Source organism: Pseudophryne corroboree, chromosome 1, assembly GCF_028390025.1.
Source record: "Pseudophryne corroboree isolate aPseCor3 chromosome 1, aPseCor3.hap2, whole genome shotgun sequence".
NCBI lineage: Eukaryota > Metazoa > Chordata > Amphibia > Anura > Myobatrachidae > Pseudophryne > Pseudophryne corroboree.
In genome coordinates this window covers 1,183,567,749-1,183,595,626 of record NC_086444.1, presented here as the reverse complement: position 1 = coordinate 1,183,595,626, position 27,878 = coordinate 1,183,567,749, and the positions used below count along the sequence as shown (strand labels likewise).

The window sequence follows — 27,878 nt, the reverse complement described above, 5'->3', positions numbered from 1 at the left end:
CTGGTAAGCTATTGACTGGCCATTCTCTGTGACTGATGAATGATATTGCTCATTACAGGTGTCTGATCGTATGGGCATTCTCCCACATCTGTACCGGACCTTCGAGAAGTCCAAAATAGCAGGATTCTGTGTGAAGCTGGCGGAAGGTATTACTCTGCAGACTACAAATGCTTCATTTGTTTATTGTTGTAACTGTTGTATGATGTTCCTTTTATACCTGGGTTCACACAGTAAGGGACATTTGTCTATTGCGTCTATTTAAAGTTCACTCAGGTGCACGTGTTGTGGAAGCAGCCAAAATGTGGCCTGAGTCCTTACTCGTGAGCGCGTCCCAGTGATGTCACCAGTTTTTGGCGAATGGACAGGCTCCTTTCTTATTGGTTCTGGCCACTAGTGCATTTTTGTGACACATTTTTAGTGATAGAACTAAGTGTCCCATCATGGCCACTGTAGCAACCATGATGCTATCCTGGACAGTACACACAGCCATGTGATGTTCTGCAGATTGTTAGAAACTAGTAATCACGAAGCCAGTGTTTTTGAAACTTTTTTTTTTCTTCTTCTGTGATGTACCATCACAATTATGTTGGGACGTCAGCAACAGGACACCAAATTGCCCAAATTGCCCTCAGTTCGCCTCTTAATCCTCTCTTTCATAGACCCATAGATTGCAGACATCGCCCACAGTTGAATTGACACCATAGAGACTTGTCTTCCACACATGTGCTTGGATGGAGACGGGGGTGAAAAAAAAATAAAGAGGTTTTTGCCCCAAAGTTTTCAGTTTTTGATGAATTCAATAATAGGAATTTGATAACTACCGGTAATTTATTTTCTCTATCGTCCTAAGTGGATGCTGGGGTTCCTGAAAGGACCATGGGGAATAGCGGCTCCGCAGGAGACAGGGCACAAAAAAGTAAAGCTTTACTAGGTCAGGTGGTGTGCACTGGCTCCTCCCCCCATGACCCTCCTCCAGACTCCAGTTAGATTTTGTGCCCGAACGAGAAGGGTGCAATCTAGGTGGCTCTCCTAAAGAGCTGCTTAGAGAAAGTTTAGTTTAGGTTTTTTTCTTTACAGTGAGTCCTGCTGGCAACAGGATCACTGCAACGTGGGACTTAGGGGGAAAGTAGTAAACTCACCTGCATGCAGAGTGGATTTGCTGCTTGGCTACTGGACACCATTAGCTCCAGAGGGATCGAACACAGGCCCAGCCGTGGAGTCCGGTCCCGGAGCCGCGCCGCCGACCCCCTTGCAGATGCTGAAGCGTGAAGAGGTCCGGAAACCGGCGGCTGAAGACTCCTCAGTCTTCATAAGGTAGCGCACAGCACTGCAGCTGTGCGCCATTTTCCTCTCAGCACACTTCACTGGGCAGTCACTGAGGGTGCAGAGCGCTGGGGGGGGGCGCTCTGAGAGGCAAATATAAACCTTATACAAGGCTAAAAATACCTCACATATAGCCCATAGGGGCTATATGGAGATATTTAACCCCTGCCTGACTGGAAAAATAGCGGGAGAAGAACCCGCCGAAAAAGGGGCGGGGCCTATCTCCTCAGCACACGGCGCCATTTTCTGTCACAGCTCCGCTGGTCAGAACGGCTCCCAGGTCTCTCCCCTGCACTGCACTACAGAAACAGGGTAAAACAGAGAGGGGGGGCACATTAATGGATATATATATATATATTAAAGCAGCTATAAGGGAGCACTTAATATAAGGATATCCCTTGTATATATAGCGCTTTGTGGTGTGTGCTGGCAGACTCTCCCTCTGTCTCCCCAAAAGGGCTAGTGGGTCCTGTCTTCATTAGAGCATTCCCTGTGAGTTTGCGGTGTGTGTCGGTACGTGGTGTCGACATGTATGAGGACGATATTGGTGTGGAGGCGGAGCAATTGCCAAATATGCAGATGTCACCCCCCAGGGGGTCGACACCAGAATGGATGCCTTTATTTGTGGAATTACGTGATGGTTTATCTTCCCTTAAACAGTCAGTTGAGGACATGAGGCGGCCGGACAATCAATTAATGCCTGTCCAGGCGCCTCAAACACCGTCAGGGGCTGTAAAACGCCCTTTGCCTCAGTCGGTCGACACAGACCCAGACACGGGCACTGATTCCAGTGACGACGGTAGAAATTCAAACGTATTTTCCAGTAGGGCCACACGTTATATGATTTTGGCAATGAAGGAGACGTTACATTTAGCTGATACTACAGATACCGTAAAACAGGGTATTATGTATGGTGTGAAAAAACTACAAACAGTTTTTCCTGAATCAGAAGAATTAAATGACGTGTGTGATGAAGCGTGGGTTGCTCCTGATAAAAAGTTGATAATTTCAAAAAAGTTATTGGCATTATACCCTTTCCCGCCAGAGGTTAGGGCGCGCTGGGAAACACCCCCTAAGGTGGACAAGGCGCTCACACGCTTATCCAAACAAGTGGCGTTACCCTCTCCTGAGACGGCCGCACTTAAGGATCCATCAGATAGAAAGATGGAAGTTATTCAAAAGAATATATACACACATGCAGGTGTTATACTACGACCAGCTATAGCAACTGCCTGGATGTGCAGTGCTGGAGTAGTTTGGTCAGAATCCCTGATTGAAAATATTGATACCCTAGATAGGGACAATGTTTTACTGTCGTTAGAACAAATAAAGGATGCATTTATCTATATGCGTGATGCACAGAGGGATATTTGCACACTGGCATCTCGGGTGAGTGCTATGTCCATTTCAGCCAGAAGAGCCTTATGGACACGACAGTGGACAGGCGATGCGGATTCAAAACGTCACATGGAGGTTTTGCCGTATAAAGGGGAGGAGTTATTTGGAGTTGGTCTATCAGACTTGGTGGCCACGGCTACTGCCGGGAAATCCACTTTTTTACCTCAAGTCACTCCCCAACAGAGAAAGGCACCGACCTTTCAACCGCAGCCTTTTCGCTCCTACAAAAATAAGAGAGCAAAGGGCTTGTCGTACCTGCCACGAGGCAGAGGAAGAGGGAAGAGACACCAACAGGCAGCTCCTTCCCAGGAACAGAAGCCCTCCCCGGCTCCTGCAAAAACCTCAGCATGACGCTGGGGCCTCTCAAGCGGACTCGGGGACAGTGGGGGGCCGTCTCAAAAATTACAGCGCGCAGTGGGCTCACTCGCAGGTAGACCCCTGGATCCTGCAGATAATATCTCAGGGGTACAGGTTGGAATTAGAGACGGATCCTCCTCATCGTTTCCTGAAGTCTGCCTTACCAACCGTCTCTTCCGAAAGGGAGAGGGTGTTGGAAGCCATTCACAAGCTGTACGCTCAGCAGGTGATAGTCAAAGTACCCCTATTACAACAAGGAAAGGGGTATTATTCCACTCTATTTGTGGTACCGAAGCCGGATGGCTCGGTAAGGCCTATTCTAAATCTGAAGTCCTTGAACCTCTACATAAAAAAGTTCAAGTTCAAGATGGAGTCAAGGGGTACCTCAGGTTCATTGTTCAAAACTGTCACTATCAGTTTCAGACGCTGCCGTTCGGATTGTCCACGGCGCCTCGGGTCTTTACCAAGGTAATGGCCGAGATGATGATTCTTCTTCGAAGAAAAGGCGTATTAGTTATCCCATACTTGGACGATCTCCTAATAAGGGCAAGGTCCAGAGAACAGCTGGAGACAGCTTTAGCACTATCTCAAGAGGTGCTAAGACAACACGGGTGGATTCTGAATATTCCAAAATCCCATTTAATCCCGACAACTCGTCTGCTGTTCCTAGGAATGATTCTGGACACGGTTCAGAAAAAAGGTTTTCCTTCCAGAGGAAAAAGCCAAGGAGTTATCCGATCTGGTCAGGAACCTCCTAAAACCAGGAAAAGTGTCAGTACATCAATGCACAAGAGTCCTGGGAAAAATGGTGGCTTCTTACGAAGCAATTCCATTCGGCAGATTCCATGCAAGAATATTCCAAAGGGATCTGTTGGACAAATGGTCAGGGTCGCATCTGCAGATGCACCTGCGAATAACCCTGTCACCAAAGACAAGGGTGTCACTTCTGTGGTGGTTGCAGAAGGCTCACCTATTAGAAGGCCGCAGATTCGGCATTCAGGATTGGATCCTGGTGACCACGGACGCCAGCCTGAGAGGCTGGGGAGCAGTCACACAAGGAAGAAACTTCCAGGGAGTATGGACGAGTCTGGAAAAGTCTCTTCACATAAACATTCTGGAACTAAGAGCAATCTACAATGCTCTAAGCCAGGCGGAACTTCTCCTGCAAGGAAAGCCGGTGTTGATTCAGTCGGACAACATCACGGCGGTCGCCCATGTAAACAGGCAGGGCGGCACAAGAAGCAGGAGTGCAATGGCAGAAGCTGCCAAGATTCTTCGCTGGGCGGAGAATCACGTGATAGCACTGTCAGCAGTGTTCATCCCGGGCGTGGACAACTGGGAAGCAGACTTCCTCAGCAGACACGATCTTCATCCGGGAGAGTGGGGTCTACATCCAGAAGTCTTCAACATGTTAATAGACCGTTGGGAAAGACCAATTGTAGACATGATGGCGTCTCGCCTCAACAAGAAACTGGACAAATATTGCGCCAGGTCAAGAGATCCACAGGCAATAGCTGTGGACGCACTGGTAACTCCTTGGGTGTACCAGTCAGTGTATGTGTTTCCTCCTCTGCCGCTCATACCAAAGGTATTGAAGATCATACGGCAAAGAAGAGTAAGAACAATACTAGTGGTTCCGGATTGGCCGAGAAGGACTTGGTATCCGGAACTTCAAGAGATGCTCACGGACGAACCGTGGCCTCTACCTCTGAGAAGGGACCTGCTACAGCAGGGTCCCTGTCTTTTTCAAGACTTACCGCGGCTGCGTTTGACGGCATGGCGGTTGAACGCCAGATCCTAAAAGGGAAAGGCATTCCAGAAGAAGTCATTCCTACCTTGATTAAGGCACGGAAGGAAGTCACCGTGAAACATTATCACCGCATTTGGCGAAAATATGTAGCGTGGTGCGAGGATCGGAGGGTTCCGACGGAGGAATTCCAACTGGGTCGTTTCCTACATTTCCTGCAATCAGGATTATCTATGGGTCTCAAATTGGGATCCATTAAGGTTCAAATTTCGGCCCTGTCAATATTCTTCCAAAAAGAATTGGCCTCTGTCCCTGAGGTCCAGACTTTTGTCAAGGGAGTACTGCATATACAGCCTCCTGTGGTGCCTCCGGTGGCACCGTGGGATCTAAATGTAGTTTTAGATTTCCTCAAATCCCATTGGTTTGAACCATTGAAAAAGGTGGATTTGAAATATCTCACATTGAAAGTGACTATGTTACTAGCCCTGGCCTCTGCCAGGAGAGTATCTGAATTGGCGGCTTTATCTTATAAAAGTCCTTATCTAATCTTCCATTCGGATAGGGCAGAACTGCGGACTCGTCCGCATTTTCTCCCTAAAGTGGTATCAGCATTTCATCTGAACCAACCTATTGTGGTGCCTGCGGCCACTAGCGACTTGGAGGACTCCAAGTTGTTGGACGTTGTCAGAGCCTTAAAAATATACATTGCAAGGACGGCTGGAGTCAGAAAATCTGACTCGCTGTTTATATTGTATGCACCCAACAAGTTGGGCGCACCTGCTTCTAAGCAGTCGATTGCTCGTTGGATTTGTAACACAATTCAACTTGCACATTCTGTGGCAGGCCTGCCACAGCCTAAAACTGTAAAAGCCCACTCCACAAGGAAGGTGGGCTCATCTTGGGCGGCTGCCCGAGGGGTCTCGGCATTACAACTCTGCCGAGCAGCTACGTGGTCGGGGGAGAACACGTTTGTAAAATTTTACAAATTTGATACCCTGGCAAAGGAGGACCTGGAGTTCTCTCATTCGGTGCTGCAGAGTCATCCGCACTCTCCCGCCCGTTTGGGAGCTTTGGTATAATCCCCATGGTCCTTTCAGGAACCCCAGCATCCACTTAGGACGATAGAGAAAATAAGAATTTACTTACCGATAATTCTATTTCTCGGAGTCCGTAGTGGATGCTGGGCGCCCATCCCAAGTGCGGATTATCTGCAATACTTGTACATAGTTATTGTTAACTAATTCGGGTTATTGTTAAGGAGCCATCTTTAAGAGGCCCTTTCTGTTGTCATACTGTTAACTGGGTTTAGATCACAAGTTGTACGGTGTGATTGGTGTGGCTGGTATGAGTCTTACCCGGGATTCAAAATGCCTCCCTTATTGTGTATGCTCGTCCGGGCACAGTACCTAACTGGAGTCTGGAGGAGGGTCATGGGGGGAGGAGCCAGTGCACACCACCTGACCTAGTAAAGCTTTACTTTTTTGTGCCCTGTCTCCTGCGGAGCCGCTATTCCCCATGGTCCTTTCAGGAACCCCAGCATCCACTACGGACTCCGAGAAATAGAATTATCGGTAAGTAAATTCTTATTTTCTCTTACGTCCTAGAGGATGCTGGGGACTCCGTAAGGACCATGGGGTATAGACGGGCTCCGCAGGAGACATGGGCACCTAAAAGAACTTTCTAGTATGGGTGTGCACTGGCTCCTCCCTCTATGCCCCTCCTCCAGACCTCAGTTAGATCCTGTGCCCAGAGGGGATAGGGTGCATTACAGGGAGCTCTCCTGAGTTTTCTGTAAAAAGAATTTTGTTAGGTTTTTTATTTTCAGGGAGCTCTGCTGGCAACAGCCTCCCTGCATCGTGGGACTGAGGGGAGAGAAGCAGACCCACTTCTTAAGAGTTAAGGGCTCTGCTTCTTAGGCTACTGGACACCATTAGCTCCAGAGGGAGTCGGAACACAGGTCTCACCCTGGGGTTCGTCCCGGAGCCGCGCCGCCGTCCTCCTCACAGATGCCGGAAAAAAGAAGCCGGGTGAGTATGTCAGACATAAGAAGACATCAGGCGGCAGAAGACTTCAGATCTTCATGAGGTAAGCGCGCAGCTTCCCATTGCTCCCACACTTACACACACACGGCACTGATGGGTGCAGGGGGGGCGCCCTGGGCAGCAATAAACGTATGTAGGTAGGCTGCGGAGGCAGTAAACTACGGATCCCCGCCATTTTTTTTTCTTCAAATTCACGAGCGGGACCGAAGCCCGCCGCGTGAGGGGGCGGAGTTTGATACCTCGGCACTAACCAGCGCCATTTTCTCCACAGAGGCTGCAGAGAACGCTGGCTCCCCGGACTCTCCCCTGCTGAGCATCAGAGGGCTGAAAAAAGAGAGGGGGGCACATAATTAAGGCGCAGTGAGTGGGGAAATCTATATACATTTTTATATATATATATATATATATATATATATAAAAGTGCTATCTGGGTTTTGTTTTTTTCCCTGGGTCAGTTGGCGCTGGTGTGTGCTGGCATACTCTCTCTCTGTCTCTCCAAAGGGCCTTCTTTAGGGAATTGTCCCCTTAATAGTTATATCCCAGTGTGTGTGGGGTGTCGGTATGTCTGAAACGGAAGGCTTATCCAAAGAGGAGGTGGAACAGATGAGTGGTGTGTCTCAGTCAGCGGTGCCGACTCAGGATTGGATGGATATGTGGCATATGTTAAATGCTAGTGTAGCTTCACTGCATAAAAGACTGGACAAAGCAGAGTCCAGTGCGTCGGCAGGTAATCAATCTACGGATTATACCGTCTCACAGGACCCGTCGGGGTCTCAGAAACGTCCCTTCTCACAAATAAGGGACACAGATACCGACACGGACTCTGATTCCAGTGTCAACAATGATGAAGCAAAATTGCACCCCAGGGTGACAAAAAGTATTCAGTGCATGATTATTGCAATAAAAGATGTGTTACATATCACTGATGAGCCCTCGGTGCCTGACACGAGGATACACATGTTTAAGGGAAAGAAACAAGTTATAAACTTTCCTCCTTCCCATGAAATTAATGAGTTATGTGAAAAAGCATGGGAAACTCCAGATAAGAAACTGCAGATTCCCAAAAGGGTTCTTATGGCGTACGCTTTCCCTACACAGGACAGGGTACGTTGGGAATCCTCGCCCACAGTGGACAAAGCCTTAACACGCCTTTCCAAGAAGGTGGCGCTACCGTCCCCTGACACAGCGGCCCTCAAGGATCCTGCGGACCGCAGGCAAGAGACTACACTAAAGTCTGTCTACACTCATACTGGTACTTTGCTTAGACCGGCAATTGCGTCGGCATGGGTATGTAGTGCAGTAGCAGCTTGGACGGATACACGGTCAGCTGACCTTGATACCCTAGATAGGGGTACAATTTTGTTAACATTAGCTCATATTAAGGACGCAGTCATATATGAGGGACGCTCAAAGAGACATTGGTTTACTGGGTTCAAGAGCCAATGCTATGGCTATTTCGGCAAGAAGAGCCTTATGGATCCGCCAATGGACGGGAGATGCAGACTCAAAAAGGAATATGGAGGTTTTACCTTACAAAGGTGATGTATTGTTTGGGGACGGCCTCGCGGACCTGATCTCTACAGCTACCGCGGGTAAGTCGACCGTTTTACCTTTTGTTCCCCAACAGCAAAATAAACCCCCACAATATCAGATGCAGTCCTTCGGTCGCATAGATCCAGAAGAGGTCGGGGCTCCTCTTTCCTCGCCAGAGGTAAGGGTAGAGGCAAGAGGACACCTGCTGCGGTTAGTTCCCAAGAGCAGAAGTCCTCCCCGGCTTCCGCTAAGTCTACCGCATGACGCTGGGGCTCCCCTGCGGGAGTCCGCACAGGTGGGGGCACGCCTTCGACTATTCAGCCAAGTCTGGGTTCAGTCATACGTGCACCCTTGGGTGATAGAAATAGTCTCCCAGGGCTACAAGCTGGAATTCGAAGAGGTGCCCCCACGCCGATTTTTCAAGTCGGCCTTACCAGCTTCTACCCCAGAGCGGGAAGTAGTGCTAGCTGCAATTCAAATGCTGTGTCAACAGCGAGTGATTATCAGGGTTCCCCTGAGCCAACAGGGAAAAGGGTATTATTCAACCCTATTTGTGGTTCCGAAGCCGGATGGTTCGGTAAGGCCCATTTTAAACCTAAAATCCCTGAATCTGTACCTGAAAAGATTAAAATTCAAGATAGAATCGCTCCGAGCGGTGATCGCCTGCCTGGAAGGGGGGATTTTATGGTGTCACTGGACATAAAGGATGCTTACCTTCATGTCCCCATATATCCCTCTCATCAGGAGTACCTGAGATTCGCGGTACAGGATTGTCATTATCAGTTTCAGACATTGCCGTTTGGGCTGTCCACGGCCCCGAGGATTTTCACCAAGATAATGGCGGAAATGATGGTGATCCTGCGCAAGCGAGGAGTCACAATTATCCCATACTTGGACGATCTCCTGATAAAAGCGAGATCAAGAGAGCAATTACTGGAGAACGTGTCACTCTCTCAGAGAGTGCTTCAACAACATGGGTGGATTCTCAATCTACCAAAGTCACAGTTGGTTCCGACAACTCGAATACCGTTCCTAGGCATGATACTGGACACGGAACAAAAGAAAGTTTTCCTCCCTTCTAGAGGGTCGCAGGTTCGGCATTCAGGACTGGATCCTGGTAACCACGGACGCGAGCCTCCGAGGATGGGGAGCAGTCACCCAAGGAAGAAATTTTCAGGGACTATGGTCAGACCAGGAGTTAGGGCCGGTGCTAGGGTGTTTGGCGCCTCCCTGCAAACTATAAATTTGCGCCCTCTCTCCCATACTTAATAAAGGGACAGCATACGCTGAAGGCGCGTGCTGCAAAAATTGGTGTGGTCTCACAAGAAAGGGGCATGGACACATAATACTACCCCCAATTCAAATTACGCCACACAGTAGCACAATCTTCCTCACAAAACTCTGGACATAGTGCCCCTGATTAATATTACTCCACATAGTAGTGTCCCTTATTCACGTTACGGCACACAGTAATACCCCTTATACATGTTACACCACACTGTAGTGACCCTTATACTCGTTACATCACACTGTAATGTACCTTATACACAATACCCACAGTAGTAGTACCTTATACACAAAATGTCTACACAAAATGTCCGCAGAAGTAGTGGCCCTTACACATAATGCCCACAGTAGTAGTGGCCCTTATAATCATAATGCCCACAGTACTAGTACTCCTTATAAACATAATACCCACAGTAGTAGTGCCACTTATACACATAATGCCACACAGAAGTGCCCCTTACACATAATGACCACAGTAGTAGTACCCTTAATACACATAATGTCCAAAGGACTAGTACCTCTTACACATGATACCTACCATAGTACTGCCCCTTACACATAATGTCCACAGGAGGGAAGCGAAGAGGGGAACAGTTCTGAAGACTGAAAGTGCCTGCCACTGCTTCCTGTCTGTCATACAGGGGCAGGGGAGAGGGGAGGCCAGGGGCAAATTCAGAATAATTAAAGGGGGGGGGTTTCCAAAGCTTTAATCACGGAAAGAAAGAAAAATAGGGGGTGCATATTATTCCTAATAAACATTTAAAGTCATAGTTATTTTAATTTGGAATGAACAGAGATAAGATTCAGGCAGATCCAAGGTCAGAACTGCGCTGTAAAGAATACTATTTCCTCCATGTTTTTCCTTTTGTTAGCTACTGCTATTAATGCTCACTTACTAGCGTGCAAACACACAATGCTGTGGTGCGAATGCCTTTGTGATTAAGACCAGGCATATTGCTATTCCTGTCTGATACTCAGCCCACTTCATCCATCATAGTATGTGAAAATTGACCAACTGACTCACCATCATCCTTGCGTGTGCATGGAATCAGTATGAAATGCTGGAGGTCGTGATGTTGGCGATCATTATACCGACGCCGGCATCCCGATTGCAGCAATTCTGAAATGGGTGAGTTCAGCATCCTAATCTACCTCTCCTACCCCCTAACCCTCCCTTTCCGCAGCCTTACCTTAACCCTAATCTTTTCAGGGTGCCGTCGTCGGTATTGTGACGGCTGTTGGGATTCGGTGTTGGCATTATGACTGCCGGGATTCCTAAACGTATACCGTGTGCATATAGAGTGGATGCAAGAAGATAGGAGCATGCAGTCACAAAACAATAGACATTTGTGTTGTCTGATTTTCGCATGTTCATTATTGACCCTTATTGTTTTTAAATTAAATATTAGCATGCACAGAGAAAAATGCTGTATATATAATATTAAATACTACTATAGAACAATAGAGATCTCAGTTTTTCATTTGCACTCTTTGATATTTCATATGTGCAGGGAAATATGATATATATATATATATATATATATATATATATATATACTGTGGGATAGCCCGGCACTCACTGGATACGATGTGTAATGGGCCTGGGTGCCCTCCGTGACAATGTTGATATGTAGAAAGAAATCGGCGGCACTCCAGGGTTTAGTCAAACAAAACTTGTGTATTAAAGCATCACAAGATACAATACAAAACCGACGTTTCGGGGCCCAAAGCCCCTTCTTCAAGGTGTATGTGATGTGTGTTTAGAGCTTACCTTATAAGTCGTGAATTACCCGCCAACCGAACGTGAGAACGGACGCCTCCGGCCACTCTGTCCCCGCCGCGCTCCCTGGACTTCCGGGGTCCGCTGCGGATGACGTCACGCGTCCATGCGTCGGGTTGCTATGGTAGCAGCCGGCGCATAGGATCGCGCTGGCCGGGGCTGTCAAGACACAAATAAGTGAAGGAAAATTTAAAAAGTGGAGCACCCATGCATGACATGCCTGTATAACAGTACAGTTTAGGAAAAGTTCCCTGGAGCGTAGACGTAGAGATGGAAATATACAATAGGGTTATGGTGTATGCGGAATATATATATATAGATAGATAGATAAGAAAAACCCCTATTATCAGGTATCATGGTGGTCCAATGGGAGAAGGGGGGAAGGTGCTGATGGCCGCGAGACCGGGTGGTGTTCCCACTCCCCAGATGTCAGTTAGAAGGGACCCTATTATAACATCACCTTGTATATAGGGTGTCTTTTAATCTAAAATGTGACTCCCATAACTGTGACAAGTGGAATAAACATTTACGTATGGTCCCACTGCATTGGATTATAGTGGAAAGTAATTCAAGGTCCATCATGGTACATCCATAGTGTGTTTAGTGCCACTTTAGTGCAGGGAATTCCATGCGATGTTCTCATTTAAGCCCATGGGGCTTATGGTAAGTTTGAAAATCCATCTTGCTTCTAACATGAGGAGTTTGCCCCCTCTGTCTCCTCCTCGGATGGTATCTGGTACTTGATCTATAAGGATATGCTTGAGTGAGTTCAGTGGGTGTCTCTTCTCAGCAAAGTGCCTGGCTATGGGCTGGTCGATCTTCTTTCCCGACAGTGCTTGGCTAATGGCAGATCTATGTAGAGCCATGCGTTCTCCTGCAGTCCTGATGGTCTTCCCCACGTAGCCTTTGCCACATGGGCATATTATAAGATAGACTATGTATTTGGAAGTGCAAGTTAAGATTTGCCTGATTTGTCCCACTTTCTCAGACAGGGGAAATTTGAAGGAGGATCCTGTCAGCATATGTGTACACGTGGTACACCCTAGGCACCTGTAGCATCCAGGTTTCTTAGTTAGAAAGTTGGAAGGGGAGACGTCACTGAATCCTGTTATATCTGCGTGGACTATACTGTCCTTGATATTCTTTCCCCTCAGAAAGCAAGCCATGGGTCTCTTGGATCTGAAGCATTTTAGATTTCCATCTGTTCGCACTATGGGCCAGAGGGCTCTCACTGCTCTCTGGACCACTGGGCTGGAGGTAGTATATGTGGTTTTCCATGGAATTACTTGATGGGTTGGTTCAACAGGCTCGGCGGATGGTATATGCTTGATGTCCATTGATAAAATTTCCTCCTTCTGTTGTTTTAATAGGGACCTGTCATATCCTCTTTGGACAAATCTATGGATTAAGGAGTCGAGTTGGGTTGCCAACGTCGTTCTGTCGCTGTTAATCCTAGCTAATCTCAACATTTGTGATTTAGGTAGACCATTGATTAAAGGTCTCGGGTGGTGACTGTTGGCCCTCAAGAGATTATTCTTGTCTGTTGGTTTTGTGTAAACTGATGTAGACACGACTTGATTGGAACACGTAACATGGACATCCAAATAATCTGCCTCTGTAGTGCTAGATTTAAAGGTAAACTTGATGGGTGAATTGATGGAGTTAATGTGTCTCATCAGTTGTGTGAACCTCTCTTCACCGCCTGTCCATAACATGAAGATGTCATCTATGAATCTGGTGTATAGTAGAATATGCTTCGATATGTTATCGTCTTGGAAGAAGAACTTCTTCTCTTCCTGGAACATGAAAATATTAGCATAAGACGGGGCTACTGAGCTCCCCATGGCGCAACCCGACCGTTGTTCGTAGAATTTCCCGTTGAATAGGAAATAGTTTCTCCGCAACGTCAGTTCCAGTAGTTGTAGGAACAACCCATACCCAATACATTGGACATCTTCCTGTATCAGGAACCTCTTCATTGCCTCTAGTCCCTCAGCATGAGGGATGCTTGTGTATAGATTACACACATCCATTACACATAATAAGGTATCCGGAGGGATGTGATGGAGGCTCTTTAGTGCGTTGAGGAATTCTGTTGTATCCTTGATGAAAGTAGGTTGCTTTTTAACAAGGGGTTGTAAGATGAAGTCCAGAAACTGGGATACTGGCTGATATAGAGAATTTCTTGCAGAGATGATGGGGCGCCCGGGGGGTTCATCCAGACTTTTGTGAATCTTCGGTGTGGTAAATAGAATTGGAACAACCGGAAATTGCTGTAAGAGAGCTTTGTGAAGTTTGTTGGAAATCTCTTGATCCTCTTTAGCTTTGTCCAAGATATCATCCAATTCCTGTTTGTATTGGGCAGTGGGATCCATTGTTAGTGTGGAGTAAGTGTTTCGGTCTGCCAGTTGTCTGTCAATTTCTCTGATATAATCAGGTAGGTTCTGAATTACGATCCCCCCTCCTTTGTCCGCTGGTCTGAATACCACATCTGTGTATCCACTGAGGTCTTTAAGGGCTGCTTTTTCTGCCCGTGACATGTTGAAGTGGATTTTGTCGGATGCTTTAGAGTATTTATCAACTGAGGTGTCCAAAAGCTGTGTGAAGGTTTTGATGGAGGCGTTTGTTGAGGGGGGGGTCAAAAGTAGAACGAGATCTATTGCTGAGGAATTCAGAGAATATATTCGGTGTAGGATCCGGTGGTTTATCTTGATAGAATTCTTGCAGGCGTAATTTCCTAGAAAAACGGTGGGATTCTAGGTTCCATCTGAAGTTGTCGTGCTGGTTCACTGGCACGAAGGAAAGTCCTTTGTTCAGGACCATCATCTCAGTGTCACTGAAGGTCCTGGTGGACAGATTGAAAACTAAAGTTTCTTCTTGGCAACTAGATTTCTGGTGCCTTTTGTTCTGGCCACCCCTGCGGGTGGAAGATCTTTTGGGAGGCTTGATTTCATGGCCCCTTGTGCTTTTTCTAAAGGGATGTCGGTGGTCTGTGAGGGATCTTCTGAGTCCCCCGCCGCGAATTCACTGTCGCTAGTGGTGGAGGTTTTTCTAAGTGATTGACCTTCTCTCCTCCTCCTCCAGCCAGGGTTAAACCTAGGCTGTCTCTGGCCCGGGGCAGATCTCTCTACCCCCATGATCCATTTGTAAACTTTGTTCTCTTCATAGTCGGTTTTGACTAGATCCAATTTGTTGTGTTTAAAGCGGATCAATTCTCGCTTGTAACTGTCACACTGGTTTTGCAGTTTGGGGATCCAGTCCTGAGTTTGATCCTGTTGGAGAATGGGTAAATGTACCCGCTCAAACTCTGTGATCTTGTCTCTGGTGTGTTTCAGCTCCCGGCCCACCTCTTCTATGACTAAGAGTATGAGGTCCATACTGCACTTGTTTAAGATGCCGATCCATCTTGCACAGAAATCCGGGTTATGTCGGCCCAATGTGGGGATGTTTTTAACTCTGAAACCCCTGGGAATCATGTGATCTCTGTGGTAATCTGACAATGATATGCCGTGCAGTAAGAAATCGGTTTCTTTTTTCATTAGCTTTAAAAGTTGTTGGTAAATGTCCTTTGAATCCAATATTGATTCTGTGGGAGGTAAGCACTCTTTGAATCGTAGCCGATTAGCATCCTCTTCCGTAAAGCTGTAGGTGTCTCCTTTGTTGGCAATCACCCCCCTATGGCCACTCTGGTCGATGCTCTTATGCAAAGTGCTGGGTGCTTCCATCCTGGTAAAGTGCACTGTGCCCAAATAAAGTGCTGAGTGAATTAGTGTCCAATGTTAAAAGCGAGAATCCACCTGGAGAAGTTCAATAAATTATATGCGGTGCCTTGGCTCGGGAGAAGCGATGAAGCCTCAGATACATATACTATGGGATAGCCCGGCACTCACTGGATACGATGTGTAATGGGCCTGGGTGCCCTCCGTGACAATGTTGATATGTAGAAAGAAATCGGCGGCACTCCAGGGTTTAGTCAAACAAAACTTGTGTATTAAAGCATCACAAGATACAATACAAAACCGACGTTTCGGGGCCCAAAGCCCCTTCTTCAAGGTGTATGTGATGTGTGTTTAGAGCTTAACTATATATATATACTTATAGCACTCTGGTAAAAAATAATAATCGGAAGGATACACTTGCAACAGGAGCATTCGCCAGAATGTCGGTAAGTATGATTCAATAGCAATTACTGTAGGAAACATCAAGGATTGCAAATAGTTAAACTCACTATTGAGGATGTAGGGCTGCCCTGAACACTGACAGCCCCCCCCCCCCCCTTTTCCCTGCAGCATGTAGGGGGGGAGGGCATAGAGATCGGAATGCAGAGAGTATGTTCTTTACCGCACATCACGTCTCAGGAGCAGGAACATAAAGCAGTGACAGAGAGGAGAGACAGCCTGTGCGGATGGAGTTGCCGGGTGTAAGTGTGTGTGTGCACGCAGGACATGTGTGTGTGTGTGGGGGGGGGGGATACGTTCCTGTGAGGGAGGAAATGACGGGAGAAGTGTCAACTGACTGAAGAGCAGAGCCCCAAGCCGGCGCCGCTGCGCTGTCATACTGCTAACGGGTGCAGCGGCAGCAACAGCGCACACAGCAGAGTAGCAGAGCAGGGAGAGCGCCTCTCCAGCACTGCGCCTCCCTGCTTTGCAGACTCTGCTGAGCGGGTAGCGCCGGCCCTGCCAGGAGTCCTGTCTACACATCAACGTGTTGGAGCTAAGGGCCATATACAACGGCCTTCGACAAGCGGAGAATCTTCTTCGCAACCTACCGGTTCTGATTCAATCAGACAATGTCACAGCAGTAGCTCATGTGAACTGCCAAGGCGGGACAAGAAGCAGAGTCGCGATGGCGGAAGCCACTAGGATTCTTCGCTGGGCGGAAAATCACGTAAGCGCTCTGTCAGCTATCTTCATTCCGGGAGTGGACAACTGGGAAGCAGACTTCCTCAGCAGACACGATCTCCATCCAGGAGAGTGGGGACTTCATCAAGAAGTCTTTGCAGAGATAATGGGTCTCTGGGGAGTTCCTCAAAAAGACATGATGGCGTCACGCCTCAACAAGAAGCTTTGGAGGTATTGTGCCAGGTCCCGGGACCCTCAGGCAATAGCAGTAGACGCTCAGGTAACGCCATGGGTGTTCCAGTCGGTCTATGTGTTTCCTCCGCTTCCTCTCATCACAAAGTGTTGAGGATCATAAGACGAAAAAGAGTACAGACAATACTCATTGTTCCAGACTGGCCTCGACGGGCCTGGTACTCAGATCTTCAGGAGATGCTCACAGAAGATCCTTGGCCTCTTCCTCTAAGAGAGGACCTGTTACAGCAGGGGCCCTGTCTGTTCCAAGACTTACCGCGGTTACGTTTGACGGCATGGTGGTTGAACGCCGGATCCTAGCGGAGAAGGGTATTCCAGAGGAGGTCATACCTACTCTAATAAAGGCTAGGAAGGAGGTGACGTCAAAACATTATCACCGTATCTGGCGGATATATGTCTCTTGGTGTGAAACCAAGAATGCTCCTACGGAAGATTTCCACCTGGGTCGTTTTCTCCACTTCCTACAGACAGGAGTGGATATGGGCCTAAAGTTAGGCTCTGTTAAAGTACAGATTTCGGCTTTGTCAATATTCTTTCAGAAGGAATTGGCTTTTCTTCCAGAAGTCCAGACTTTTGTAAAAGGAGTACTGCACATCCAGCCTCCTTTTGTGCCCCCAGTGGCACCATGGGACCTGAACGTGGTGTTGCAGTTCCTTAAATCACACTGGTTTGAACCCCTTAAAACGGTGGAGTTAAAATTTCTCACCTGGAAGGTGGTCATGTTGTTAGCCTTGGCATCTGCGAGGCGTGTGTCAGAATTGGCGGCCTTGTCTTACAAGAGCCCTTACTTGATTTTTCATGTGGATAGAGCGGAATTGAGGACTCGTCCTCAATTTTTACCCAAGGTGGTGTCTTAATTTCATATGAACCAAACTATAGTGGTGCCTGTGGCTACGAGTGACTTGGAGGATTCCATGTCCCTGGATGTAGTCAGGGCCTTAAAAATGTATGTAGCCAGGACGGCTAGAATTGGGAAAACAGATGCATTGTTTGTCCTGTATGCTGCCAACAAGATTGGCGCGCCTGCTTCGAAGCAGACTATTGCTCGCTGGATCTGTAACACGATTTAGCAGGCTTATGTTACGGCTGGATTGCCGTTACCGCATTCAGTAAAGGCCCATTCCACTAGGAAGGTGGGCTCTTCTTGGGCGGCTGCCCGGGGCGTCTCGGCATTACAGCTTTGCCGAGCAGCAACTTGGTCGGGGTCAAACACTTTTGCTACATTCTACAAGTTTGATACCCTGGCTGATGAGGACCTAGCATTTGCTCAGTCGGTACTGCAGAGTCATCCGCACTCTCCCACCCGATTGGGAGCTTTGGTATAAACCCCATGGTCCTTACGGAGTCCCCAGCATCCTCTAGGACGTAAGAGAAAATAAGATTTTAAACCTACCGGTAAATCTTTTTCTCCTAGTCCGTAGAGGATGCTGGGCGCCCGTCCCAGTGCGGAAAATCTGCAAGACTTGTATATAGTTATTGCTTACATAAGGGTTATGTTACAGTTAGAATCGGTCTTGGACCGATACTGTTGTTTGTTCATACTGTTAACTGGTTAGGTGTATTCCAGGTTATATGGTATGATTGGTGTGGGCTGGTATGAATCTTGCCCCTTAGATTAACAAAATCCTTTCCTCGTATTGTCCATCTCCTCTAGGCACAGTTCTCTAACTGAGGTCTGGAGGAGGGGCATAGAGGGAGGAGCCAGTGCACACCATACTAGAATGTTCTTTTAGGTGCCCATGTCTCCTGCGGAGCCCGTCTATACCCCATGGTCCTTACGCAGTCCCCAGCATCCTCTACGGACTAGGAGAAAAAGATTTACCGGTAGGTTTAAAATCTTATTTTCACGTAGTCCGTAGTGGATACTGGGGTTCTGTACTTTAGTACCATGTGGTATAGATCGGGTCCACTGGAGCACTTTAAAACCTTTAGTGGTGTGTATGTGTGTGCTGGTTCCTCCCCTCTATGCCCCTCCTACCAGATTCAGTCTAGGAAACTGTGCCCGAGGAGACGGCCATACCACGAGAGAAGGAATAAAGACAACAGCGGTGAGGCAACAAGCCAACACACAACCATAACCAAAAGGAGGGCGCTAACCAGAACAGAGGATAGCAACACCAACCCAAGCAGGATAGCACAGCTATCCCAACAACATAATGGGACTGCAACAGCGGACAAACCAAATACTTACGCAAGTAAGCAGGAATCGAAGCACTGAGGCGGGCGTCCAGTATCAACTACGGACTACGAGAAAAGGAATTACCGGTAGGTATCAAATTCCTATTTTCTCTAGCGTTCTAGTGGATACTGAGGTTCTGTACTCTAGTTACATGGGGAAGCCCCAAAGCTCCGAAACGAGTGGGAGAGTGCTGAGACTCCTGTAAAACCGCCTGACCAAACTGAAGGTCATCCTTGGCCAAGGTGTCGAACCGATAGAATTTCACAAAGGTGTTCGAACCAGACTAAGTAGCAGCTTGGAACAACTGTAAGGCTGAGACACCCCGGGCAACCGCCCAAGAAGAGCCCTCAGACCTCATCGAGTGGGCCCGAATAGACGTCGGCAAATGCAGAACCGCTGAAGTATAGGCCTGTTGAATGATCAACCTGAGCCAACAAGCAATTGATTGCTTAGAAGCTGGACGACCAATCTTTGTGGCATCATAAAGGACAAATAGCGAATCAGACCTTCGTTGACGAGCCGTCCTCTTGACATAAACCTTCAGAGCCCTCACTACATCCGAGGACTCTGGCCCAATGGAAGCGTCGGGCAACACCGGGACCACAATGGGCTGATTGACATGAAAAGCTGAAACTACTTTTGGCAGAAACTGAGGATGGGTCCTGAGTTCCGCCCTGTCTTCATGAAAATTCAAATAAGTGCTCTTACAGGATAAGGCCCCCAATTCAGAGACACGTCTTGTAGACGCCAATGCCAATAACGTCACCGTTTTCCAGGTGAGAAATTTTAACTCCACCCTATGCAGGGGTTCAAACCATTCCGATTGAAGAAAGGACAAAACCACATTGAGATCCCACAGAGCTGTGGGAGGTACAAAGGGCGGTTGCTTATGAAGTACTCCTTTTAGGAAAGTTTGAACTTCTGGCAACATGGCAAGTTTCCGGAAGAAAATAGAGAGCGCTGAAATCTGGACTTTGATGGCGCCTAAGCGTAGGCCCATATCCAATACCGCTTGCAGGAAAAGTAGAAAACTACCAATTCTAAATTACACTGGAGACACCTTTCTACTTTCACACCAGGAAACCTACTTCTTCCAGATACGATGATGTTTTGACGTTGCCATCTTCCTGACTTGGACAATGGTGGAAACCACCCGGGAGGGAAGACCTTTACTTGCTAGAATCTCCCTCTCAACTTCCAAGCCGTCAAACGTAGCCACCGTAGGTCTGGATAGACAAACGGACCTTGTTGAAGAAGATCCTTTTGGAGCGGTAGAGGCCAGGGATCCTCCAGAATCATGGGTAGGAGGTCCGAGTACCACGCCTGTCGAGGCCAATCCGGGGCAATTAGAAGTGCTTGAACGCTTTCCCTCCTTAGTCTTTTTAGAACCCTTGGTATTACCAGTAGAGGAGGAAATGGGTACACAAACTGGTATCCCAATGGTGTCGTCAGTGCATCCACTGCTACAGCCTGCGGATCCCTCGTTCTGGAACAGTAATGGCCTAGCTTCTTGTTGAGACGAGAAGCAATCAAATCTATCTGCGGACAGCCCTACCGGTGAATTAGCTGTTGAAACATCTGGGGATGTAGGCCCCATTCCCCCGGATGGAGGTTGTGTCTGCTGATGAAGTCCATTTCCCAGTTGTCCACACCTGGAATGAATATGACTGAGATGGTCCTTGCGTTGGCCTCCGCCCAGAGGAGGATCTTTGACACTTCTCGCATCTCCGCTCTGCTTTTTGTTCCACCTTGTCGGTTTATGTACGCCACCGCTGTGGCGTTGTCCAATTGAACCTGGATCGGCCGATCCCTCAGGAGATGGGAAGCCTGCAGCAGAGCATTGTAAATTGCCCTGAGTTTCAGGATGTTTATCGGCAGAGCCGATGCCTGAACTGACCATCTACCCTGGAACTTGGCCCCTTGGGTCACAGCCCCCCAACCCCGGAGGCTGGCATCCGTAGTGAGTAGAATCCATGAGTGGATATTGAAATTCCTGCCTTCGACCAGGTGAGGAACTTGCAGCCACCATAATAGAGAGATCCGGGCTTTCAGAAATCAGGTTACTTCCTGATGCATGTGCAGGTGAGACCCTGACCATTTGTCCAGCAGAACCAGCTGAAATGGCCGGGCATGAAATCTGCCATATAGGATTGCCTCGTAAGCAGCAACCATCCTGCCCAGCAAGCATATGCAGGGATGTATGGATACCTTGCGAGGACGGAGCGCTGAGCGGACCATGGTGTGGATATCCAAGTCCTTGTCTATCGGAAGAAACTCCTTTTGAGACACTGTATTCAGAATCATTCCCAGGAACTAAGGTGGTCATGCCGAGTTGTTCGCTCGCTAGCTGCTTTTAGCAGCCGTGCAAATGCTAAGCTGCCGCCCTCTGTGAGTGTATTTTAGCTTAGCAGAAGTGCGAACGAAAGGATCGCAGAGCGGCTACAAAATAATTTTGTGCAGTTTCAGAGTAGCTCCAGACAACAAAACAAATGAAAGGACTGCGCTTTTCGCGATTTGATATCCAAGCTGCTATGGGGGTAAGAAAAGAGGGGGGAATCCACGTTTCCCAACAGCAATACAGTACACAAAAATAACCTCCCAAGCGCTAAAGTCTCAAATAATAATTATGCACTCTTGATTTTAAATTAAGATTATTTTATTATTTTAAAAGTTTTTATCATATATGTACAGAAATTCATTTATTGTATAGATATGTAATGTATAAATTGTATTAATTAAAATATATTCATAGATAGAAAAAAATGTGAGTCCTAATACCGGTATACTACACATAAAAACAATACAACATTGAACATATATTCTTGGTGACGTGCCTTGGCAAATTATTCACCTTCAAGGGCAGCACCTTGTTTTATACCAATTGGATAAGTCCCTTATGAGATCTAAAGTATTTAACGTTTGATCTTAAGTGTCTTTGTGCAAATATAGAAAGTTCAGAAAGGAGGGTCCATAGGTCTTCCAAATCTTCTTTAGCCACAGAGTCAGAATTTTGACTTTAGCAGGTTAATTCTTCCTCTCAAAATCACTTACTTGTAAGTCCGTTTGTGCAAGGGAGCCAGAGCAATCTGAGTCTGCCGGCAGACGTGTAGAGGTGCTCTCAGATCGACTAGTTTCGCCTGACTGCGCAGGCTTCATCAGGATAGCTGAATGCACCATGTCCTTTGCTTTTAAAGGCTCCCTCCGGCATTTGTTGCCACGGAGACGGATTGATACTTCCGCCCTCCGTCTGAATCTTACTTCCGCCCTTCTTGCCGTCTATGAGCTTCCGCCCTTTCTCCTTGGTACTTCCGTCTTTCAGAGTAGCTCCAGACCTACTCCTAGCTTGCGATCACTGCAGACTATTTAGTTCCTGTTTTGACGTCACGAACACGCCCTGCGTTCGGCCAGCAACGCCTGCATTTTTATCTGGCACGCCTGCGTTTTTCCGCACACTCCCTGAAAACGGTCAGTTGACACCCAGAAACGCCCTCTTCCTGTCAATCACTCTGCGGCCAGCAGTGCGACTGAAAAGCTTCGCTAGACCTTGTGTGAAACTACATCGATTGTTGTAATAGTACGTCGCGCGTGCGCATTGCGCCACATGCGCAGAAGTGCCGATTTTTTGCCTGATCGCTGCGACCGAAATCTGCTAGCGAACAACTCGGGATGACCCCCTAAAGGCGTTGGGTCGGTTCTAGGTGAGATTTCTGGAAGTTTAGGATCCACCCATGATCCGTAAGCAGGTGAATCGTCCGATCGATGGACATAGCCTTTATCAAGAGATCGTCCAAGTAGGGGGACTATGTTGACTCCCATCATGCGCAGTTGCAGCATCATCTCTGCCATGACTTTGGTGAAGACCCTCGGAGCTGTGGATAGGCCAAGGGGCAAGGCCTGAAACTGGAAAAGGTCGTGCAAGATTGCAAACCTGAGGTAAGCCTGATGAGGGGGCCACATGGGGATGTGTAGGTATGCATCCTTGACATCTAGGAATACCAGGAATTCCCCCTTTTCCTTACCAGAGACCACTGCCCGCAGGGATTCCATCTTGAATTTGAACATCCATAGATACGGGTTTAGAGACTTCAGGTTTAAGATGGGTCGCACCGAACCGTCCGGTTTTATAACGACAAAAAGAGAGTGAAAACCCCTGTTGTGTAAGGGAGGAGGTACAGGAACCACCACCCCTGTCCGCAAAAGCTTTTGAATGGCCTCTTGCAAGGTAACTTATGCTGCGGGCAAAGCTGGTAAGCCTGATTTGAAAAATCTGTGAGGAGGAAGTGTTTGAAACTCCAGCCGGTAACCTTGGGAAATGAGGTCCCTCACTGAAGGATCCCGGTAGGACTTCGCCCATAGGTGGGCGAAGTGTTGAAGGAGAGCACCCACCTGAAAATCGCCTTGCTGCTGGGGCCAACCATCACGCGGAAGGCTTAGCGGCAGGGGATCCAGAGGTCTGGTCCAGGGAGGCGGCAGCTGCCAGTTCACGGGACTTACCACGAGATCCTCTCGGAGTGGTGGAGACGCCCCGGCCCCTGCCTCTGAACCTCGCCACACGAAAGGACTGTAAAGAGGGCCCTGTGTAAGAATGTCTAGCAGGTGGCGCAGCCGACGGCAGATAGGTAGACTTACCCGCTGTTGCCTGGGAGATCCATTTATTTAATTCGTCCCCAAACAAGGCATCACCTGTAAAGAGAAGATTTTCTACACATTTTTTTGGAATCAGTGTCCGTTGACCATTGATGTAACCATAAAGCCCTGCGTGCCGAAACAGCCATAGCAGTAGGGTGGCCATTTATCTTACACTATTCTTTTATAGCCTCACTCATAAAATCAGCAGCATCCTGTATGTGCTGTAGCAGAGTAATTACCTCTTCCCGGGCAGAGAATCTAAACCATCAATAACAGAATCAGACCACTTTACCATCGCCCTGGAAATCCACCCACAACCTATTGTGGGGCGCTCTGCTACATCTATAAATTGCCTTGAGAGTGGTCTCAATTTTACGGTTAGCTGGTTCTTTCTGGGATATAACGGCAGTACCAATTTCTTAGACAGTCTGGACACAGACATGTCCATCAACCAGGGTTTTTCCCAGACCTTCCTATCCTCAGCGGGGAGGGGAAAAGTAGTTAAAAATCTCAGGAATTTTACATTTCTTATCAGTGTTCATCCATGCTTCCCTGGCCAGGGAGTTTAACTCTCTTGACACAGGAAAAGTGGCTGAGGACTTTGGTCTAACATTAAAGTACAACTCCTCATCTGGTTCCGACTCCTGATCTGGGATGTGAAAAACCTCTCTAACGGCAAAAATGAGGGCCTCCACCCCAGGGGACAGAGAGCCATCCTCATCAATCTCCTCATCATCCACATCAGGCTGATCAGAATCAGACTGGAGCACCTGTGGTAGTGAGCGTTTGTATGAAACCACCAGAGGGGGCTGAGAAGCCTTTCTGGTATCTGCTGCTTTTGCCATAGAATCAATAGACTGTTTCAACACCTGTCTCTCCTTTTTAGCTGCAGCTTATTCTGAGTTGACATTCTGAATCATGCATTTAAATTTGTCCAACCAGTCAGGTGCCTGTGAACTGTGTCCCTGTGGAGATAAGGAGCATTGTTCACACTTGAGCGACCCCGCTGAAGACGGGGTAGAGTTACAAGCAGCACACATTACCAAGTCAACAGACATCTTACAGAGCTGTAATACAGCGCAGCCCACTGACCAACACCTCCACACAGACCCTAGAGAGCCCCTGGAGTGACACTGAGGAGTGGACACCAGCACACAGAACACAGCAGTACAATGTGTAAAACAATGTGTATGACTTGACAGGAGTGCAGCAGCGTCACCGCTGGTGTGCTCCCCCCCTATGACCCCCTGGGACCAGTACAGAGTCTTGTAGCAGCGTGGGTCTCTGGAGGAGCAGCGTTCATGCAGCCTGGATGATCCGCAGCAGCAGGAAATGGCGCCTTCCCACCTCTGTTCCCGCTACGGGAAGCCCCGCCCCCTGTAATGGCGCATGGTCCCTGATTCACAGATTATACTGGCCATGTTATTAAAACATCAGAATATGTATAACAGTACACACAAAGCCTTTAGTGACAGTGAGCACTGCGGGCATCTTCCCTGAGCCAGTTTGTCCGCGGCGGGCACTGCAGTCCGTGACCACTGTGCGACTTGCTGCCAAAACTGCACTGGGGACCCGCTAACCGGGACCCCGATGTAACACTCACCACACCTGGAACTTCGACATCTGTTAGAGTGTGGCGGCCAGCTGCTGGCGTGGAGCTCAGTGTCCTGTCAGCTGGGATTACGAACCATTCACCCTCAGGAGGTTGGTTCGGTTTCCCCTCTAAGTTCCACAAAGCAGGTAGCCTGGCAGCAAACCAAGGCTACCTGAAAAAAAAAAAAAAAAAAAAAATAACTAAAATAAAGGAAACTATCTGGAGCGCCAGAGAACTGCACCCGTCTCCTTGGGCACATTTTTCTAAACTGAGTCTGGTAGGAGGGGCATAGAGGGGAGGAGCCAGCACACACATACACACACTAAAGGTTTTAAAGTGCCAGGCTCCAGTGGACCCGATCTATACCCCATGGCACTAAAGTACAGAACCTCAGTATCCACTAGGATGTTAGAGAAAATAATAATGATACGGATATCCGTGGCGCTTTCCTGGCTCTCTGGGCCTATTTTGAAGTAGACATTAAGTGGTCAAAGCTGCTCCCTCCTCTGTGACTTGTTCCCTATGCACTAATATGGACTACATAGAGAGTGTAACAATATGTTGTATGTATGAGGAGAATGTCACGTGACCGTGATGTTAGAGTTCCATTTGGTGGCAAACCTGACAGCAGCGGGATAGGTAGTCCGGTCCCACCAGCGCAACCTGGATTTATATGTATGGTAAAAGCGGATTTAAAAAAATGGTGGCAGTAGTGTCAGGTTTGGTGTACCCGTATTATAGACATGGAACTGTATTCACCGCCATTGTACTTTCAGGTGCTAACCAGGGGGATGAACTCTGCCGCTCAGTATTTCGCAGCGCTGGTGACATTCTCGCCCGTCATGTTGTGGCTGTGCTGCCGAAAGTGGATGAGGTGAGGGAACGTCTGGTGCAAGCTGTAACATTTCCCAGTGTTATGTCCGTTTCAGTCAGTAGTCTAACCCAGTCAAACACTTCTAAGCATTGTGATCATTGGGGGAGGATTGTGGAGAAAATTTTGTTCCGTTAGTGTTTGATCTTTAGCAGCCAATAGATAGTTATGCCAAAAGTGGTGGGGTGCTAAAGAGACTGTAGGTTTGTGTCCACCACCTTCTCCCAATGTGTCCTTACTTCCTCTTTTAGGTCCTTTTCCAGGGGGAGCTGGGTCTTCCGGTGCTGGCTGAGGGGTCTGTGTGGAACAGCTGGGATCTTCTAAAAGATGGTAAGGTTCCGCTCTGGTAGGTGTTGGAGCCAGCTCTGCATGGTTGCCAAAATTTAGTGACCGTAACCACCACTAACTCATAAGGCAAGTGACCCCCGTCCCATATTCATCCACCATTATAAAGAGGGGACAGCTGGACCAGTTCCTCTGTGAGTTGGTTCTCGTAATGAGTCATGTCTTGTATCGCATGACTTTATGCATTATAAGATTTTCTAAATGGGTCATGTTACACAAGTGGGCATGGCTTATTGGTGACAGATGACTGGATAAGAATAAAAGGCACTTATAGCATAAAGGTGGGTTGTTAAGAGTCTGTGTGGGCCGAGACAATGACCGTCTTGTGGGGAACTACAGATGAGGAGGAGAAAGCTATACAGTATCTGGTTAGACCTTGCTCTCTCTAACCCCCATCGTTCTTCTGTTTCCAGGATTTATTGAGGCCTTGAGCAAGGCTCGGAACAGCCCGCGTGGCCCCAGTCTATCCCGGTTCAGTCTTCTGAAGCTCAAGCGGTCGTCCGCTGTGGGTGGAGCCAGCCTCGGGGCCAAGCATATAGGTCATGAGCTGGCTCTCAGCTACCAGGACAACGTCAATGTCTTCTACACTCACTCGTTTACATAGGCTCTGCGTCGTGGTGTTGTGTACAGAATACAACACTGGGTGCATGGATTCCCAGGCACCAACATATCCCACGAAATCAGAGCTGCATATATGATCCATGCAGTAACACCAAGTCAGGGTGCTGTCCTCCGTCACTCCTTGCCGTACGGCATTTACCAATCGCAGGCTGCTAACTGCAATGGCTGCCAAAGCTTGATAAACACTCTTATTTGTACATTAGTTAGTAGGTAACTGCTTGTTATGGAAAGGATCATGTAGAAAGGTTACTATAACAAAATGGAGTCACTCAGATACATTTTTAGTAGAGATGTACGAGTTCGATTTAAAAAAAAATAAAAAATTCCCCCTCAGTTCTTAACACCAAAATTAACGCGAGTTCGGATTTATCGTGTTTTTTTTTTTCTTTTAATTGGCTATCCAAAACACATGACACCCGAGAACCAATAAGATTCTGGTTTGAGAACCGATTAGATCTCAACCCGCATAACTCTAATTTTTAGTTACTCCTCGCCAGCCAATCAGTTTGCTCTCATCATACCGATTACTGCCTTGTCCGCGCCTCTTGGGATGAAGGCACCAATGTCAGGCTATAAGTGACTCCTTTATTACACAGTACTGTATTTAAAAAAAAAAAAAAAAATCTTTTATATTGTTAAATATTGACATACCTTCGCTACAGGAAAACAATTGTTTACAGGCATTGTGTGGCCTAGAATTCATTCCTATCTTTGTTATTGTAATAAGTCATGTTCCGCGGTTTTCTACGTATGGGGTTCTACTGATGAAATGATTTTGTAATCATTAAGTTTGGTCTTAAGACTAATAAAATGCGGCGTATATGCAAAATACTTGTGCAAGATCCTCTGTACATCGCTACATAATGTGGCAGCGTTATAAGAAAAGGAAACTATCATCTGAACAGTGAACCCCTATGGTGTTATTGACAAGCCTCAACACTGGTTCATTATACATGTCCCCACTACTCCCCAGATGATCATGAGTGTTGGGTTGTGAAGGCAGCCGTGTAAGTCTTCCGCAGCTAAAGACCTCCCTCCTAAGAACAGATCAATATCACACCTGGCCCTTTCTGTAAGGC

The 27,878-nt window shown here is 47.6% G+C and overlaps 1 protein-coding gene across 2 annotated transcripts in view; it reads left to right on the top strand.

The window, feature by feature from the left end:
* Positions 1 to 27,628, top strand: part of NAGK (N-acetylglucosamine kinase) — a 60,790-nt gene extending 33,162 nt beyond the window's left edge. For both annotated transcript variants that reach the window (XM_063925298.1, XM_063925299.1), the window contains exons 7-10: positions 59 to 146; positions 25,739 to 25,836; positions 26,085 to 26,163; positions 26,592 to 27,628. In XM_063925298.1, the coding sequence (XP_063781368.1) occupies positions 59 to 146; positions 25,739 to 25,836; positions 26,085 to 26,163; positions 26,592 to 26,782 (456 nt within the window). In that variant the 3' untranslated portion in view covers positions 26,783 to 27,628. The remainder of the gene's footprint in view (positions 1 to 58; positions 147 to 25,738; positions 25,837 to 26,084; positions 26,164 to 26,591) is intronic.
* Positions 27,629 to 27,878: the final 250 nt, after the last annotated feature.